The 19,081-nt window shown below is 40.1% G+C and overlaps 2 protein-coding genes across 2 annotated transcripts in view; one reads left to right on the forward strand and one right to left on the reverse strand.

Moving 5' to 3' along the window:
- UNC13C (unc-13 homolog C) overlaps positions 1–19,081 on the forward strand; it is a 435,075-nt gene that overhangs the window by 131,466 nt on the left and 284,528 nt on the right. The window lies entirely within an intron of this gene.
- Positions 11,338–16,993, reverse strand: LOC311581337 (uncharacterized protein). Its single transcript, XM_084753467.1, has 2 exons — positions 16,853–16,993; positions 11,338–12,299 (listed from the first exon to the last, which is right to left on the reverse strand). The coding sequence occupies exons 1-2, from the start codon at positions 16,870–16,872 to the stop codon at positions 11,984–11,986; spliced, it is 336 nt and encodes a 111-aa protein (XP_084609593.1). The 5' UTR covers positions 16,873–16,993; the 3' UTR covers positions 11,338–11,983.

The raw sequence follows: 19,081 nt of genomic DNA on the forward strand, positions 1-19,081 counted from the left end.
TCCGGTCTTTCTTTCCCAAGATTCTCCGTGTCTCTCCAAGTCCGGGAACCTTAGCCATGCCTATCTCATTTGCCCTGCCCAGGTGTGATGACCTTTTATTGATCAGATAGGTTAGGCTATAGGCAAGGTACAGGGTGGGGGGGGATCACAGAGACAGCAAGCAGTAATTAGCATCAAAATACATCAGACCAACCTCCACCAATTGGTGGTCCATAAAATTATTTTTTTTTAATTCCTGAAAGTACTGTAGTGAGTATTTTTAACCCTTTGTACACAAAAATGGCTGGAGCATCTTATACTCTGAGAAAGATTCCATTCAGGCTCATACATAAATTTAAGTAAATGTATATATTTGAATACAATATATACTCAAATATATATACATTCAAATGTATACATATAGTCAAGTATACACATATGTGCATATATATATTCATATTCAAGTAAGTTCAGATAAAACAAGACCCATCCTTCTGTAGCTATGGCTTCTGCATGTGTTGGTTCAACTGAGGGCAGGTTGAAAATAATCTAATATATATATTTACCACATGAAGACTATCCATCTGCCTGTCTGTCTATCTGTCTGTCTTTCCTAAACACTATGATAAAACAACTCTTGACAAAGCATTTACATTGCATTTGGCATTGTAATTAACCTAAAGGTGCTTCATAGTGAGTAGGTGATGCGCATTGGGCCTACAACATTCTGTGCTCTTTTATATAAAAGATTTAGAATCCAAGCATTGTCTTATCTAGCAGATTTGTCAAACAAACCTGAAACAGGTAACTGGACCATGCATTCTCTCACAAGTCCCTCCAGTGAAAGGTCAATGGGGGACTATAAATCAACACAGGAAAGTAGCAGAAATAGGTATTTTTACTTTTGCTTCTCTGTATAATTGTCTATAGACCTGTGTTCTGGTGATTAACTTGAAAACTAGTTCTTACTTTTAATTTAAATGTGACATATACAATCTCAGGCATGTTGAATTCATAAACAAAGCTTGTAGAGGGCTCCCTTTTTATTATTGCATCATACAGAATTATTTCCACATATACATAGTTATTATTATATATTACTTCTCTTCTTGAATTAGTAATGTATAACATTGATTATATTTTACCCTCAAGAGAGTGATATTTTCTATTGCAACAGACAAAATCCTATTTCCTTGACTGTATTAAGACAGTAATTAAACATTCTCTTTCTCCAACACCCTCAGCCCACCTTTCTATTTTTTGTTTTGTTTTATTTGTTTTTGTCTCTGGTTTGTGGCCCGTGACTGCACAGAAATTTGTTATTCTGAATTTTTTGCTTATGCAAAGTTTCTTTTAAAACAATTGTTTTGTTTTTAAGATGCAGAGCAGTATTCAATTTTTTTCACCTTTGCTTTTAACAGTCATCATGATATTGTTCTTTTAAGAAAAAGAAAACATTGTGTTTCCAACTCTACCTAAGACTGACACTAAGGTCTGTGTGTGGAACAATTTAAAATAAGTTTGTTTTATTTGAAATGGGATTCTAAGTTTCTTTAGAAGAAGAAAGATCCCCTTTCTTTCGTATTCTTTTCCAAACTGTTCTTTCTCAAGCCAAGTGAGAATACCCCCATCTCATGAATAGCTTCAAATTGATTGAGTTTGTCAACCCTCCAAAATAAAATGTATCAGCATATACCCTGAAGACTAACTGTTGGACTCTTAAGTAACCTGTGTTTACTGATATTAACTTTTAAGTGACCTGGTTTATTGGTAGTGTCTACAAAGGGAGATGTTAACTGGACAGAAATTCCAAGGGGTGTTTGATCTCTTCTTCTCTGGAAGGAGCGGCCCATCCTCAGTAGGAAGGGTCAGAATTTGAGTAAGATTACTAAGATTTGTATGCAGAGGTGCAGCATACTAGTACACTAAGAACCCAGGGTCCCACAGTTTTCACTCATGACCTAGTTGCTAAATTTGAGAGTTGGGATGAAAGAAAACCTAGGGACTATCATAAAGTATTGTTGGCTTTGATATTTTAAAAACCTGCTTTATTTGGGGGTTCCTTAATGCCTCTATCCTCCTTCCAACCCCAGTCCCTTCCAACACCAGGTAGAAGAGAAAGAAGGTTAAGGGGGGAAAAGAGGCATAATTCTCTTTGGCTACTTCCTGCTGTTTAGGGTCACCTGGTTCTTTGCGGGGCAATACCGGTCTCCATTGTCAAGCTATTCAGCCAGCAACAGCAAACACAGCAGCAGCCTTCTCTTCCTCCACGTGCTCTTCTTGCAGCCTTCCTCCTCTCTCTTTCTCTCTTTGCGCTTTTGTATTTATCCCAACTGGCGAAGGCCACACCCCCACACGAGGCAGTCCCCAGTCGACGACCATCACACACCCTCACATGAGGCTGTTATCATCTGTGAACAAATGGGAGCAGCCCCCATGTCCCACCCACATGTTAAAACAAAAACATGTTTGAAAAAAAATAACTGAGTTTTTAAAGAAACCAAAAGTTCCACAACAAAGTATCATATTCACATGCTAAAGACATATAGAAATTCTATCTCAGTTAGGTGAAAAAAAAATCCGCCTTAGCACACAGCTTGTCTCTGCACAAGATATTTACCACACTTAGAATGGAAGCACAAATGTGAGGCCAGATAGCAGAGCTCAGAATCTACAGACACTGACTGTGGCTTTCGCTGTCAGGGAGAAGCAGAGACTATTGAACTCTTAAGCTAGAGGCCTGGGGCATGGCTGAAGAATAAGTAAGGAACCTAAATACATGAATAAATAAATAAATAAATAAATAAATAAATAAATAAATTCTTAGTAAAACATCCACACCAGCAATGACCCATCCAATGCACAACTAAGGAAAATTAATAACCACCCCCCTTCATACATGTCTTTGACTTGGGATTCTTCCTTTTTCTATTCCTATTTTTCTTAAATTTGGTGATTTTTAGAGTGTCCTAAATTTCCTGAGGGTGGGTGTGTGTGTGTGTGTGTGTGTGTGTGTGTGTGTGTGTGTGTGTGTGTGTGTGTGCGTGTGTGTTGGAAGTTTTGTAGCTGTAACATTTCTTTGACTGCTGTGTTTGTTTCTTTTATCATGTTTTCAGTTTCTGGAATTCTCCCTTCCCTCTCTTACACTCTGTTGGTGAAGCTTGCTTCTGTAGTTCTTGTCCAAATTCTTAAGTGTTTCATTTCCACAATTCCCTTAGTTTGGGTTTTCTTTATTGATTCTATTTCCATTTTCATGTCTTGAACATTTTATTCATTTCCTCTCACTGCTTGTGTTGTCCTGGATTTCTGTAAGGGCTCTGTTCATTTCCTCTTTCAGGACCTCTATCATAGACTCGTGTTTCAGCTCTGCTGCATTACTCATGGCCTGCTGTGGTAGGCCATGACTCTGGACTCTAGTGGAGACACACTGTCTTGGATGTTATTGGTTGTGCTTTTGTGCTGGTGTCTAAACATCTGGAATTGGGAAGATTATAGTTTTAGGTGTTGATGCACTGTTTTATCTTTGTTAGGTAGGTATTTTGTTCCTTAGTTTCTGTTTTCTCTGGATCTCAGTGGTAGCTATGTGTTGGCTAGTTATTGGGAGCATGTGGTGGCTGTGTGTTGCCTGGTTATCTCAGGAGCATGTGATGGCTGTGGGTTGCTTGGTTAAAAAAAAATTCTGTGGACCTGAAAGGTGAAGCCACTGAAGGTTCCAGGTAAAATGTGTTTCTGAGTATTGGGAGCTGACACTTTTGTTATTTATTGACTGTAGTTTAAATTGCCTTTAGTGGGATGTGATAGAGAACATGAGTTCTGATATATACACAGTTGATAAACTGCATCTTCAGCCCAGAATAAAAAAAATCAAATGTTATAACACTGAAAGACTGTCTTGTCTCTATAACATATTTATGGATTCTAGAACCAAGCTGGCCTCTAAGTGTTATATAACATATAACACAACTTTATCAGACAAATAATTTATCTTGTGACTTTATAAGTAGGAGCAAACAACTTCTAACCATATGTAACTATAGTTTGTAGTAAGTAAGAAACACAGCTTAATACTTTTGAGCTTTGTAGGAAACTTTATGTGGCTAAAAATGCACCATATATTGTGTACATTACGTACTGAATGCACACATATGGTACATGTGTTACTCAACATACATTGCCCTTAATTGTCTAGTTAACATGTTTGATAACACACATGTAGAGGACACAAGGCTTGTATCATATTTACACACAAGATTTTGCATATGTTCCTATGCATTCTTTTCTGAGACTAATCTTTCAAACTGAATCAAACCTCTAAATATCTTTTATACGTCTTTGCTCCTGTCACTAGCAGTTCTCTTGCCTGACTAGGGCTCCCCTCGAGCCTCCAAGGCAGGATGCCTATGCTTCGTCATTCCACCATGACAAGTTATTCTATCTACAATAGCCAGAATAAGATAATTCAAAATGGAGACCTTACTATGGTATTCTAATACTCACAAAATGCCCCGTCAGGTCTCCATAATTTAATCTTATTGTCTGTCTCCTAAGAATAATGGAATTCAGATTTCTGTGATGTTTCTCTCTTTCTCTAGTACTAGTCAGTATTGTGGAAGCTTCCTCTGGGCAAAGCGGTCTTCCCCTTCTCCTTTTACATGGTTAGCTATGCTCACCTTCCAGCATGAGTCAGCCCCTGACTGAAGACAAGGAGTGCTGAGCAACAGCCATGCCAAAAGAATACTTCTATTTCTCAATCATGTAAACAGAATTTCCTACAAAACTCAAAAGTATCAAGCTGCATTTCTTTGAGGGAGTTGGCAACCCATCCTTACAATTCATGGGAACACATTTCTCCCAGTAGGAGTGGTGTTCTCCCACTTATAAAATCATATTATAACTTTTCTTGTCTTAATAAAATTATGTTGTATGGCATGATGATTCAATCCACTGATGATATCCAAGGCAATGGTTTTCTTCCTTTCAGGTAAGTTCTTACAGTCCCATATAAGTCTCCTTAACTCTGCCAGCCACCTACTATGCTGTCTCATCTTAACTGTCAGCCTGGCACAGTCTATAACACTCTGGGAAGACAGTTTCCATGAATTGTCTAGACCAGCATGGCCCATGGTGTTGTTTACCAAGTTTTGTCTTGATTGGTTTTAGGTGGGTAAAAGTACCCTGAAGTGAGGGACGTCATTTCATGGGCTGGGCCCTGAGCTGGGGAGGGGCGGAGGCAGATAGCAAGCAAGGGCACATTCATTCTCTCACTGTTCTTGACTGAGATGTGCTGTGATTGGCTGCTTCAGTTCCTGCCTTGGTTTCCCCTCACTGATGGACTGGACTCTGGAGTTGTAAGTTGAATAAACCCTTTCTTCCCACCTATTGCTTTTGATCACACTTTTTTGTTTTTTGTTTGTTTGTTTGTTTTGTTTTGTTTTGTTTTTTGGCACAGTAATGAAAATGAAGCTGACACAGCTGTTTTCCATCTCATTGACATCAGAAATTAACAAAGAATAAACCCTCCCAGAATCTAGATTGTTTTAGTGTACCACTGGCTCCTCGTGTCCCATAAAGGAGTAGTGCTTAGAACATAATTTTAAAAATTATGCCATGCTGGGCATGATAGTGCATGCCTTTAATCCCAGCATTTGGGAGGCAGAGGCAGGTGGATCTTTGTGAGTTCAAGGCCAGTCCCAGGACAGCCAGGGCTATTATACAGTGAAACCCTGTCTCAAATAAAACAAACAAACAAAAAGCCATCATCTACATTATTTAAACATAATTGAAACTCATGTTAAAATTAACTTCAACAGCATAAAAATTGATTTTCTAAAAATATAAAATTTAATACAGATTCAATTGTGAATACACACACATATATGTATATGTATGTGTATAGTTTTGTTGACCTTGAATAATGGAAATACGCAATAAGAATTATATAAAATGGAATTACAATATTACAGTCAAACATGAAATTTTAATAAAAATAATTAAATAAGAAGTTTTCATAATGATACTAAGAGCAGCAAACTTCATTTATTTTGAATTCCTTAAATAAGTAGTATTATGATAATCCATTTTCAAGCATTATCTTATTTAATCCTCATAAGCTCAGCATTGGATGGGATTCAAAACAAGATTGCGTGACCCCAGAGAAAACTGCTGGGTCAATTTCATGCACACAATATTAGCCATCATGTTCTGGGCACCTGCTATGGTTAGACACTCTTCAAAGTATTTAGGTACACTCCCCCCTCACGCTTACTTATTATACTTATTAGATACTTTATTTGGATAGTTGCATCGATCAACAATGTTAAACCAATGAGTCCACATGAGGAAACGTGACTAATGTTCCCATGGTGTCTTTTCCAAATGATCGATCTCCCCGCCGCTCACTCGCATCTGGAAAAGGCTGAAGCTTGATTTGTTTTGTTTTGTTTTGTTTTGTTTTGTTTTGTTTCTACTGTCATATGTGCTAAATTCTATAGTCACAGCATGAATTCATATGTAAGACTATTCTTGCTAAGACTGTACTAAAAGTTAAATCTGTTGTTGCTTGCACTGTCACTTTTGAGCATGTGATGTCCAAAAGGTCACTAGTTATTATCAAATAATTGAGACGGCCACGCCCCAAATAAGTAAATATTTGCTCACAAAAAGCTACAGGCAGGTCATGTTCTCAGCTTCTCAGGCTTGTTGAGCTCAGAGGACTAGGAGAACCCACCTTCTTAGGCAGGAAATAAACACTCCCGGGACACGCGGGGAGAAGGGGGTTGAAGGGTGTAGGTGTTTGGCTTGCCTGTTCAGAGTCTATTTGGAATTTTGTTTCTTATAAGTTGGTTTCTTTGATGTTTACCATTTTTTAAAATTCAATTTACTTGAATAGCACTTTCCAGAAAAGCAGTGTCTTCGTAGCACTAGCTGCTGACTAAATCTTTAAAAACCATTAGGAAAACGAGCTTCATGCTAGTGACTATTTCTTTTGAAGGGACTGGGTAATTTTCAGAGTGTCTAAGGATGCAAAGCTGTGTCCTGCAGAGACAAAGAGATGCTTGTTTTCTAGATACTTCAGGTAAACAGAAGTTACATGTAAGAGGATTGGACTCAACATTGATTCTTCTTTATTTTTTTAAATATGTTATTAATTTATTCATATTACATCTCAATTGTTAGCCCATTCCTTGTATCCTCCCATTCCTCCCTCCCTCCCACTTTCTCCCTCCTCCCCTCCCCTATGACTGTGACTGAGAGGGACTTCCTCCCCCTGTATATGCTCATAGGGTATCAAGTCTCTTCTTGGTAGCCTGCTATCCTTCCTCTGAGTGCCACCAGGCCTCCCCATCCAGGGGACGTGGTCAAAAATGGGGCACCAGAGTTCGTGTGAAAGTGAGTTCCCCCATTCTTCACTCAACAACGGAAAATGTGCTGTCCCTTGGCTAGATCTGGGTAAGGGTTCGAAGTTTACTGCCCATATTGTTCTTGGCTGGTGCCATAGTTTGAGCAGGACCCCTGGGCCCAGATCCACTTATCATAAATGTTATTCTTGTAGGTTTAGTGATTCTTCTTTAAATCAATAGTTTTGCCTGTCGTGAATCAATGTTAGTTGTGGGAAAGATTTTAGGATCAGGTTCAACCAATTCAAATTCATGATGGTTGGACACCTGGTCAAGCCCTGCAGCATTTTGGCATCCTTATTTTCCATGCTCTCTGATACCTACTTCATTAAAAATCCACTGTACTGCAAGGATAGAGCTGATTCAAACAATTTGGGAAAATAGAAAAGTGTTATGTAACTTTCCAGGTAGACAGTCCTATTCTAGATAATGCTCTGTTAGTTGTAAGAAGCCTTCAGGGGCTGGAATGTTTCCAAGGAATTGTCAAATGCTGCAGTGCCTTCCATGCAGCTGCATGTACAGCCCGGGGAGGAAGGTCAGCCTTTCTAGTGCTCTGGTCCTTCAGGTGGCTGGACCTTGAACTGATTAACACACTCTTAACCTTACAGCCATAGCAATGAAGCATATTCAAATTCCCATAACAAGTAATCAGCAAGGCCAAGACTGAAACCACAGCCACTGACTTAAAAGCTATTACTCGAGAAAAAAAAATATTGAATAAAATGGGTAATTTGTATACAAAATTATAAAAGCAAAGTTTCTCACAGAAATTGAATTTTATTATGTTCAGAAAGATAAATAAATAAGCAATAAATGATAAGGCATTGTTTAAAAGCCTTAAAAAGAGCATCAGATAACAGGAGAGTGCCCAGATGGCATTCCTGAAGCTCCCGGCTACTTGGTTTCCAGTCATTTCCACGGGCAGCTTTCTCCTCACAGGCATGACTGAATGCGTCTGAGTCAGTTATGCTTTTACGACTAAATGCAAAAGCTTTATCACATATATGTAGGTTTTAAACCATCATTAAACATTAGCCATTTAATGAGACCAAAGAAGGCGTAACTCAAAGTCCTCAATGAAATGCAAGTAGGATGCATGTGATGGTAAAATACATAATCTAAAGTCCCTGTCCATAGATTTTATTAGTTTTCATTGAAACCAGATTTCCCAGGGCTGGAGAAAAGGCTCAGCCATTAAGCACTTACTGCTCTTGCAGAGCAAGAAGTTTGCTTCCTGGAATCCACATTAGATGGCTCACAACTGCCTGGAACTCCAGCTCCAGTGCACCCAGTGGTCACTGCATTCACACATAGACACACATCACACATGTGCGCACGCACGCGCGCGCACACACACACTTAAAAATGAAGATAAATCTTAAAGAAAAGATAGATTTCCCTATTTGCATTCATGCAATGAATTTTATATCAGTTAGCATTTTGATAAGAAGCTGTGTGTGCATGCATTTGTATTTGTTTTTTTTTTTTTTACTCTTTCCCGTGATTGCTGGTATTGCACTTGGAAGGAAGGTGACATTTCAACCCAGATTCAGATCCAGTTAAGTAACCACTCCCGAAACAACCGAGCTTCCATGGAGAGGAGGACCACTGCTCGTGACAGGAAGCTGGTCTGCTCTGCAGCCTTGTATCTGTATCTTGGACAACATGCTTATTAGGAAAGCCGTCATTTGACTATTTAAAGGTTCTAGCACCATCGCTCAAAGGCCTGTGAGACTTGGTGTGGAATGAGGGAATAATAAATTAGTGTGTTTAGACATGAGCCATGGTTTGCCAATTCCTTAGACATCCAGTGTGTTAGTTACTTTTCTTTAATGTGATAAAAAAAAAAAACCACTCTAACTGAAAGCAGTGTTAGGGGAAAGGGGGGGGGGGTTATTTTGGCTTACAGTTCCATAAGGATGGAGTCCGCCATGGCAGGGAAGGCATAGCAAGAGAAAGCACAGTATGGCAGCGGAAACAGGAAGCGAGCTGACCACATTTTGTCTACACACAGTAAATGGGGTGAAGCTGTAAACCCTCAAAGCCCACCCCCAGTGATGTACGTCAACATCAACAAGGCTCCACCTTCTAAAGGTTGCGCAGCCTCTCTGGACAGAGCCACCAATTGGAAACCAAGTATTTAAATACATTCACCTATGGGAGCCATTTCTCATTCAAACCACTGTGCCCCATGACATGATGTAGCCAACTCTGTAAAGAGAGGTGATAGAATTTCAGGATGGAGGAGCCCTGGTGTTCCGTGGACGTTGCAGGGGGATGGGAGTAGCCCTGGTGTTCCGTGGACATTGCACGAGGCATGGAGGAGCCCTGGTGTTCCCTGGATATTGCAGGGAGATAGAGGAGCCCCTGGTGTTCTGTGGGCATTACATGGGGCATGGGGGAGCCCCTGGTGTTCCGTGGACCAAGCAGGCAATACAGCAATGAGGGCTATGAAGTCACACAGGTGCAAGACCATCAAGCGCGAATGCTCGATCGAAAGATAGGAATTGTCTGTTCTTCTAATTCCATCCTTTTAACAGCTCAACCTCTTTTATTACCCTTCTGCTTCTATTTTCTTTTCATCAGGACTAGTAGTGGTGTTTTTATTTTTGTTTTTTTGGTAAGGAGTGCAGGATGAGGTTTGGGGGAAGTGAAGCAAAAAATGTAGAAGGCTTCAGAGAGGGCAGTTGGTCAAGGTTGCCCTAGTTTCTTCAAATGCACTAGAGGAGAATTAATTTAAAGTGACCCATCCAGCTTATGCTCTTGTAACGAGTTTTTTCTTCATCCCGTTGTAGCCTCGTGTGCATCTACGGAATTTCTTGTCTCTCACAGCCATTACCATAGCAGCCAGTTTTTTTTTTTCTTGTAAACCTGCTGACTCCAGGAGTATCTTCCGTTGTCTTCCAGAAGAGTGTGTTTCACTATTTGGGGAATCTTTCCTCATCTATTCTTGTTTCCTTAATAAACTAAAAAAAATCATCCAGTTAAGTTATGGTTGAGTTTACACAAAATAATTGAAATTCTTTTAGTTCAAACAGGAAGCAGCCCTGGGACCTCTTCAGGACCAGCAGCGCCAAGCTGTGAACTGCCGTGGGGTGTGTCATGATCTCCCACATGTAGATGTTTGGTTGTAGCTGTTAGCAGGTCAGAGGAGACAAAATCTGGGTCTTCTAAAATGGAAGTCTGTGGTAGAAAGCCTGCAGAAAGCACTGTTCTAGAACATAAGCTCATTTTCACCACAAAGAAAATAAGATATATTTTCTAACCTATCTGCCAAACTTATGTGACCTTGATGCGCTGTGGCAGGGGGAGAATAAAAAGCGTGAAGGCTTTAGCCCACACGTGAGCACAAGCAGGACATTATCAGACACAGCACTGCCCAGTTCCCACAATGTAGGACAGTTTATGCAAGGATTTCTGGGTTAACAGAAAATATGCTGATCTATACAGGCTGATTAAAGTACACACCTTTGGAAATCACTTAAATAGACTAACAGAAATTAATTATTTATAACTAAGTAGAAAAATAACTATTAAAAAATAAAATTGAATTGGTGACTTGGGGAAAAAAACTTTCTAGAAAATTCAAAGTTATCTTAACCCAGAGAACATATCTAATGAAAAACCTATAGAAAAATGTGGTGTCTAATGGCAAAGAATTGAAGTAGTAAAAAGAAGAAATGAGAAAGAGTTTGTATCATTACACCAGACTCTTTCAGCATTGTTTTAGAAATTCTAAGCAACATTATCAGAGGACACTAGCAAAGTCCTAAGGTTTTAAAGGTGAGAATTCTGCCCAACATTTTTCTAAAGATTATAAGTAAAACAGATTATCTGTATGAAGTTTCTTTTGAGTTTTTTTTATTAATTTATTCTTGTTACATCTCAATGGTTATCCCATCCCTTGTATCCTCCTATTCCTCCCTCCCTCCCATTTTCCCCTTACTCCCCTCCCCTATGACTGTGCCTGAGGGGAACTCCTCCCCCTTTATATGCTCATAGGGTATCAAGTCTTTTCTTGGTAGCCTGCTATCCTTCCTCTGAGTGCTACCAGGTCTCCCCCTCCAGGGGGGTATGACTTTCACACGTACTCTGGTGTCTTTTGAGTTTTTAAATGTAGATCATCATATAAAATGCAAATAACATGCATTTTTGTTCCTGGAATGTGGAAACGGAAATATTTTACTGTTGCTAAAAAATTATCTTTACAGAGTGTAAAGAATTAACTCCTATTATTGTGTAGCTTGAGAACTAAGTGAAATGGCCAGGCTGATGACGATGGTAACAGTGATGATGATGAAAGTGGCTGATAATGATAGTGATGATTGTGTTAGTTACTTTTCTGTTGCTGTGTTAGAACACCCTGACAAAAGGCAACTTAAAAGAGAGCTTATTTAGGCTTATAGTTCTAGAGGGATAAGTGTCCCTCATTGATGGGACCACATGAAGAATGACACAGAGAGAGTGAACTGGAAGCAGGGTAGGACAGTATTCCTTCCTACTCCCCAGTGACATAACTTCTTTCTGCAAGTCTATGCCACATAAACTCTCTCCAAACAGCACTGAGACAAAATGTTTAAAATACACGGGCTTAAGGAGTCCATTTCTCATTCAAACCACCGCAACGATGATAATGTTGGTAGTAATGGTGGTGATGGTAGTGAGGATGATGTAAGAATGGTCATTGTGATGATAATGATGGTGTTAGTGGTGGTGCTGATGGGAAGGATACTGATGATGATCATGAGGTTGGTGGTGATGATGGTGCAGGTGGAAAGGATACTGATGATGATCATGAGGTTGGTGGTGGTGATGATGGTGCTGATGGGAAGGATACTGATGACGATCATGAGGTTGGTGGTGATGACGGTGCTGGTGGAAAGGATACTGATGATCATCATGAGGTTGGTGGTGATGATGGTGCTGGTGGAAAGGATAACAGTGATAATGATAGTTGTGGAAGATCAGCTTCAACACCACAGGGCAGGTTGAAGCGGGACATAGATGAGCAAGCTGGCTGATCACCCAGCAGACTTTTCTCTGAGGAGCTAGAATCTCCAGGCCAGAGCTGGCTGATACTGACAAGGGCTTCCACTGGTGTAAATGGCAGCGGGCTGGAGCTGATAGTTCCTGGTGTGGGCTGCTACTGAAGGTAGCTATGGACTAGGGAAAAGGAAAGGAGAAAAGAGACTGTACACCCACACGCGCGCGCACACACACACACACACACTGGATGAAGAAAGACAAGCGCCAATGTGCAAGTTCCAGCAAGCTTCAACAAATTCATACATATATACATACATACATACATACATACACACACACACAGATATACACTCATTCGCACACTGAGTAGATGGAGCAAACTTTAATAGACTCAGACATTTTACGTACACACACACACACACACACACACACACACACGTCTACTGGATGGAGCAAACTACAAAAGCAAATGCCAACAACTTAATTCTTTTTCTTCCACAGCTTATATATCCCAGCAAAATCTTTCCAGCAGTACAAAAATCACAATGTGATTACATTCTGTTTTCCTTTAAGTGAACAATTACAGTGAGTATATGTAAGAAAAACATGTTCCCCAGTACCCTCACATGAGCAAATGTTTTAGGTATTATGGGTGAAAAACAAATTATTCCCACAAACTCACATACATTTTTAACTAAGCAACTTGTTATAGATAAACAAAGTGTAAGCAAGCAAAGTAATTTTTTCAGCCAGTCTTTCTTTACTGGCAGGTTACAATTTGCAGTTACCAAGAAAGAGTCAATTATCTTAAAAAGTAATCTTATAAAATTCATAAAAGAATCAGAAATCTAAATTTTAAATAAAAAGAATCAGCCATTTCTACTTTAAATCCCCAAGGTGCACATCTACCCATTAACAAACTTTTTATTAAATAATATCAGGAAGCTGAAGGCAAAATTAATCACGTTGAAACCCAGCCTCAGCAAGGGAGACGCATCAGCTAGTGCTATTTGGGGTATTGTTTCTGCTGGCTCACCTTAAAAAGTCACCAGCTCAACTATTAAGAGTGTACTTTTCTGATCTTCAAATGGTTCCTCAAGATTTTCTACATCGGAGCCACTGACAAAAACATCTTAACCTAACTTTCTAAAACTATTTGAATCAGCAGGGCACCGTGACACACGCCTGTGATCCCAGCACTCGGGAGGCAGAGACAGACAGATCTCTTTGAGTTCGAGGCCAGCCTGGTCTACAAAGCGAGTCTAGAACAACCAAGGATGCACGAAGAAACCCCACCTCAAAAAAGAAAAACAAACAAAAACAGATTTAAATCAAATCAGGAATTCTGTAAAATCATTAGTCCATCTAAACAATATTATTTTATGAAGGTTAATCTTCATATTGATCTTCAGGAAAATTGCCCAATTGAGTGGGCTGTCACCCAGGAAGCAATCACACCAGACAATGACAGTGGTGGTGACGATGATAGTGATGTTGATGGTAACAATGATAATGGTGGTGCTGATGGTGGTGCTGATGGTGGTGCCGATGGTGGTGCTGATGGTGGTGCTGATGGTGGTGCTGATAGTGATGCTGATGGTGGTGCTGATGGTGGTGCTGATGGTGGTGCCGATGGTGGTGCTGATGGTGGTGCTGATGGTGGTGCTGATAGTGATGCTGATGGTGGTGCTGATGGTGGTGCTGATGGTGGTGCTGATGGTGGTGCTGATGGTGATGCTGATGGTGGTGCTGATGGTGGTGCTAATGGTGGTGCTGATAGTGATGCTGATGGTGGTGCTGATGGTAATGATGGTGACATGGTCATAATTGTAATGATACTGATGATAATGGTAATGATAATGGTGATGACAGTGCTAGTAATGATTATGATAGGACATTAGAAAAGAGGAGGGACAGGAGCAGAGCTGGACAGGGGAGGTGACTAGAGGAATGACAGCAAATAGACGAATGGGGAAATACAAATTTGCCCTATGAGTGTTCCAAAGCTACTCAGGCTCAATGAGAAAGCTGGTTAGTTCCCCGAAACCATACAGATAACTGAAGTGACTATTAAAGATACCTTAAAATTAATATTTCATTGACTTATTTTATTAAGGATCTTTATTTTAAATGCTTTGCACATTTCTACTCTCTTAAATTATTCAAAGAATAATTTATATGTTTTCTAAAAGTTACCCAGTCACCATTATGAAGGACAGTTAGTACTGTGGTAGCCAAAAAAATGGGCTCTGTCATCAGGCTGCCTGGATTGAAATTTCACCCCTGTATTTTATAGTTGTAAATTTTTATAACAAGGTGCTTACTATCTCATTACTTTAGCATGCTAAATAGGAATGATAGTTTTGACTCATAAATTTCCTCTTTGGACTCAGCGAATGGATAGAGTACTGCATGTGTAACAGTCCTTGCAGTGTGATAGGCTCCGAAATAATTGTTATTGAACAGGCTGGAATTCTTCACCTATCCATCACTTTAATATTTATTGAGTAACTGCTATATGCCTGGTCTTGTTCAAAGCACCTGGCAATAAACTAAAGACGAGTCCTGAATTTGAACAGAGGTGATGGGGAAGGCATGAATATGTGAATTGGGTAATGTATAATGAAAAAATAAAAATTATGCAAGCAGACAAGGTAGAGCAGTGAGAGACTAGGGGCAAATGTGAAGGCTACACAGCACAGCAAAGGTGGCTACAGTTATGTAAGCCCGATTGAAAACAACTGAAAATCAGAAAGAAAGAGAAACCTTACACATCATCTACTATAAATATCCTGCAACCATAATACTTCTGCTTTCTTTTATCCTTGTCTTGTGGGACAAAGGCAAAGTTGTTTTTGTTTATAATATGTTGTGTCATTTTGAATCAAAATTATTGGAATTTATCAGTTGATGTATACAGCAAGCCAGAATGAAGCAAGGATCACTGGTGCTGTGTGACTGACTCCGAATTCTAAAAGAGGAAAAGGGGCTTGCACACAAAGTGCACGCTTGGCTAACAAGACCCTCGTGTGTGAGCATCTTGCTCTACCTTCTCTGTCTCAGGACTCCTTACGGAAAGCAGCGGTCCTTCCTCAGGATGCTGCGAGTTGCTCCGCAGCCCTGTCTTCCTCTTATCCCATTCCACTCTGCTCAGATGCATGAAATATAAGTGTCAAGGAAGGCAGGATGAGATGGGGTAGAATAAATCTAGAAACCGGAAATAGAGAAAAGATAGTGCTGTCTCCATTGCTGTCCATATTAGGTTCATTGGAAAGAGACAGACAGACAGAAAGCGTGCTCTCTCTAACCCAGTTATAAGCTTGCCAGAGTGGCTCAGCAGTACAGGCAGATTCTTGCTTCACTGACACTCATACTTTAAGTAGATGCTTGTGTGCAGGCACCTAAGAGGCCCAAGCAGCACCTATTATTGAGTAAACAGACCTCAGACATTTGCCATCTTGCTGCACAGGTGATCAGAAAAATGGGATTAAGCCTTTAGAACCGATCTATCCAGAGAACACACGCCTATGACTTAAGTAATATACAAGTATAATACATAAAATCTGTTTGGCTAATATTAATCAAAATATGTTTATTTGACTTAAAGGGTGTCCTGGACACTATTAAATTTTGCTTAATTATTAGAATTAATTACTTTGCTATAGTAACTGTATAAACATTTAAAACGTAATAAATTAATCAGCTGTTTTCTGAACAGAAGTTTCTTTTTTTCTTTCATTTTGAAATGAAGAGGATGAAGAGATGGTAGTGGTTACGAGCACTTGCTCTTCCACAGGACCCCATTATAGTTAACAACACCCACACCAGGCAGCACACATCTGCCTGTAACTGCAGCTCCAGGAGATCTAATAGTCTCTTCTGGCCTCTAGAGGCACCTGCATACACACACAAACGCAACAGCATGCACACATAATACACAAATATATAAATAAAAATAAATCTTTCAGAGAAGCAATATTTTCTGCCTTAAAAGTTATAAATATTACAATGAATACTTACGAATATTCACTGTTATATCTGTCATAGCTGATATTCAAATGAAATAACATTTAATACAATTTAACACATTTGGCAGGAAAACATAAATTATATATTTATATATAATTTATATATGAATGTATACATATTTATACATACTTAATATATAAGTAAATGTCAATTATATATTTTGTCTTGCAAATCAGGTGTCAACTTTTATTAGTGATTATGTTTAAAAGTTATTTATATTCCTTATAATTACTTGGTTCCCAATCATCTGACTAACGTTTCAAACTAGTTTTGCACTGAGGCATAATGGTATGTTATAAATTACTTCATTAAGAAAGACAAGTCCATTATCACACAAACTGCCCAGTTTCATACTATCTGACACAGCTTTAAATAGTCCATTATCATATAATTCCATGCTTTATCTGCACAAATCTACCTAACAAGTGTATATGTCCCTTTAATGAGAAGAAACTACTTACTTATGTTGGTCCTTCAGCATCTCAAGAACTGGGAAGGGTCTGATATGGTTTTCCCAGACATTTGCCAGACAGGCTGTGTAGTTGTGTAGAGGATAACAGAAGATGCCAGGGTCAAAGATGAGGGACTGTATTGTTCATGGCTGAAGAGGCAGGAAGAGCTTCAGGAAAGTCTGAGTGTGACACAGAGGTGGACGCAGGTACAGAACACACAGTGAACTGGTCTCCATCTCCACGCTTAGAAAAATGTAACCTTTCAAAACAGCGAAGTCTCGGGCTGGGGATGTAGCTCCATTGGTCCAGGACTTGCACAGCAAGCACAAAGCTCCATCACGGAGCACTCCATAAACCAGGGGTTGTATGCACACCTGGAATCTCGGCATTTAGGAGGTGGTCGCAGGTCAGCAGCTACATGGAGAAGTAAAACAAAATAAAACCCGAACAACTGTCTCAGTTACTGTCCTATCGCTGTGAAGAAGCACCATGGCCAGGATGCTTGATTACAGTTTCACAGGGTTAATCCATCACCAACATGGCAGCAGGCATGGCACTGGAGCAATAGCTGAAAGCTTATATCTCATCCACAAGCACATGACAAAGCTAGGGGCAGGGACATGCCTCACCTCCCCAACAAGGCCACATCTCCCCAACAAGGCCACACCTCCCCCAACAAGGCCACACCTCCCCCAACAAGGCCACACCCTCTGGTCCTCCCCTAAGGGTTTCACCAACTGCAGAGCAAACATTTAAATACATGAGCCTATAGGGCCCTTCCCATTCAAACCACCACCACAACAAAACAAAACTTTGCCTCACAGAGACATTGCATTTATTGGATTGATCAGCAAGTAAGTCTGTCCTCTACTCCAGAGACGCATGCACAACAGAAGGCACTCAGTGACTCCACTAGCAAGATACCCATAAATGTTAGAGACTTAAGGATAACTATCTTTCAAACTTGATGCGTACGGAACTCACGCGTACAGTCGGAACACAGTCAATACTGCAGTGGCCTCAACCAGAGAATCATCTTCAAAGAGCACTGAACTGAAGTCATTGCCCAATCACATGACTAGACTATTTCACTTGAGGTTTTCAGATATATTTTAAACTGTATTTATTTATTTTAACTTGTGTCTCTGTGTGTGTGTGCATGTGTGCACACGCGCCATATTTGCATGTGTTATAGGTGGTAAGAACAAACACCACCAGGCAGGTTGCCGAGGGGCACCTGTGTGATAGGCATTATGGATAGACACCAGGCAGGTGTACACCCAAAGGAAAGCTCCAGGTGCGTTTTTGTGCAGTTTTTGCTGTATGGTCGTATCTAGAATGCCTGCCTTCTAGAAACCATATGCACCGTTGGCCAGTGTCTCCTCGGTACATTTAGAGAGTCATTCAGTATCCCTGAAAGTCGCTGTCCCATCTAGGCATACTGAAAGAAGTCTATAACTGAGGCTGTGACAGTTGTCTTCTTGTGACTGCCTAGGGCAGTGGTTCTCAACCTTCCTAATGCTGAGGCCCTTTAATAAAGTTCCTCATGTTGTGGTGACCCCAACCGTAAAATGATTTCATAGCTTCTTTATATTAGCAATCCTGCTGCTGTCAAGAATCGTAATTAAATGTCTGATATTCAGGATATCTGATGTGTGACACCCCAAAGAGGTCACCACACACACACAGTTTGAGAACTGGTGGCCTAGAGCAAAAGCTTTCCTGATATGTGTCTTTTCGCTCTAATTATGCCAATGTTTGTATCTTAAATGCTAGGTCTGAGTAAAAAGTCTAGCATACTAGTTGGCAGCGAGCCAGCAGAGTGGTTCTACCCGTTAAGCTGAACGAAGATGGATTTGTCTTTGTTTAAATGGTCGCCCTTACATTATGGTTGAGTGTGAGTTTTCAGCAGCCCTAACTGAAGTGCCAGGTGCCTTCCTTAGGAACACGTCCCATTCTTCACTTTCACCTCTGATTGCCAGGAAGACATAAAACGCCCCCCCCCCTGCCATGTTAACGCCAGCAAGAAAATTTGGATTAGAGAAATAATGAGTTGAATTCTTCTCCAATGACCACAGGAGTGTACCTGTCACAACAATCATCTGAGCACTGAGAGAGAGAGAAGAAATCTGGGTCAGTCTTTAACTTTATAAATACCCAGCCTCCATGTGGCTGTGCCTGCATACACAGGCATGTTTGCCTCAATAAAGAATGTTTTTTTTTAAAAAGCAATTCTTC

This window comes from Acomys minous, assembly GCF_964271855.1.
Source record: "Acomys minous genome assembly, chromosome: 13".
In the NCBI taxonomy this organism is placed as follows: domain Eukaryota; kingdom Metazoa; phylum Chordata; class Mammalia; order Rodentia; family Muridae; genus Acomys; species Acomys minous.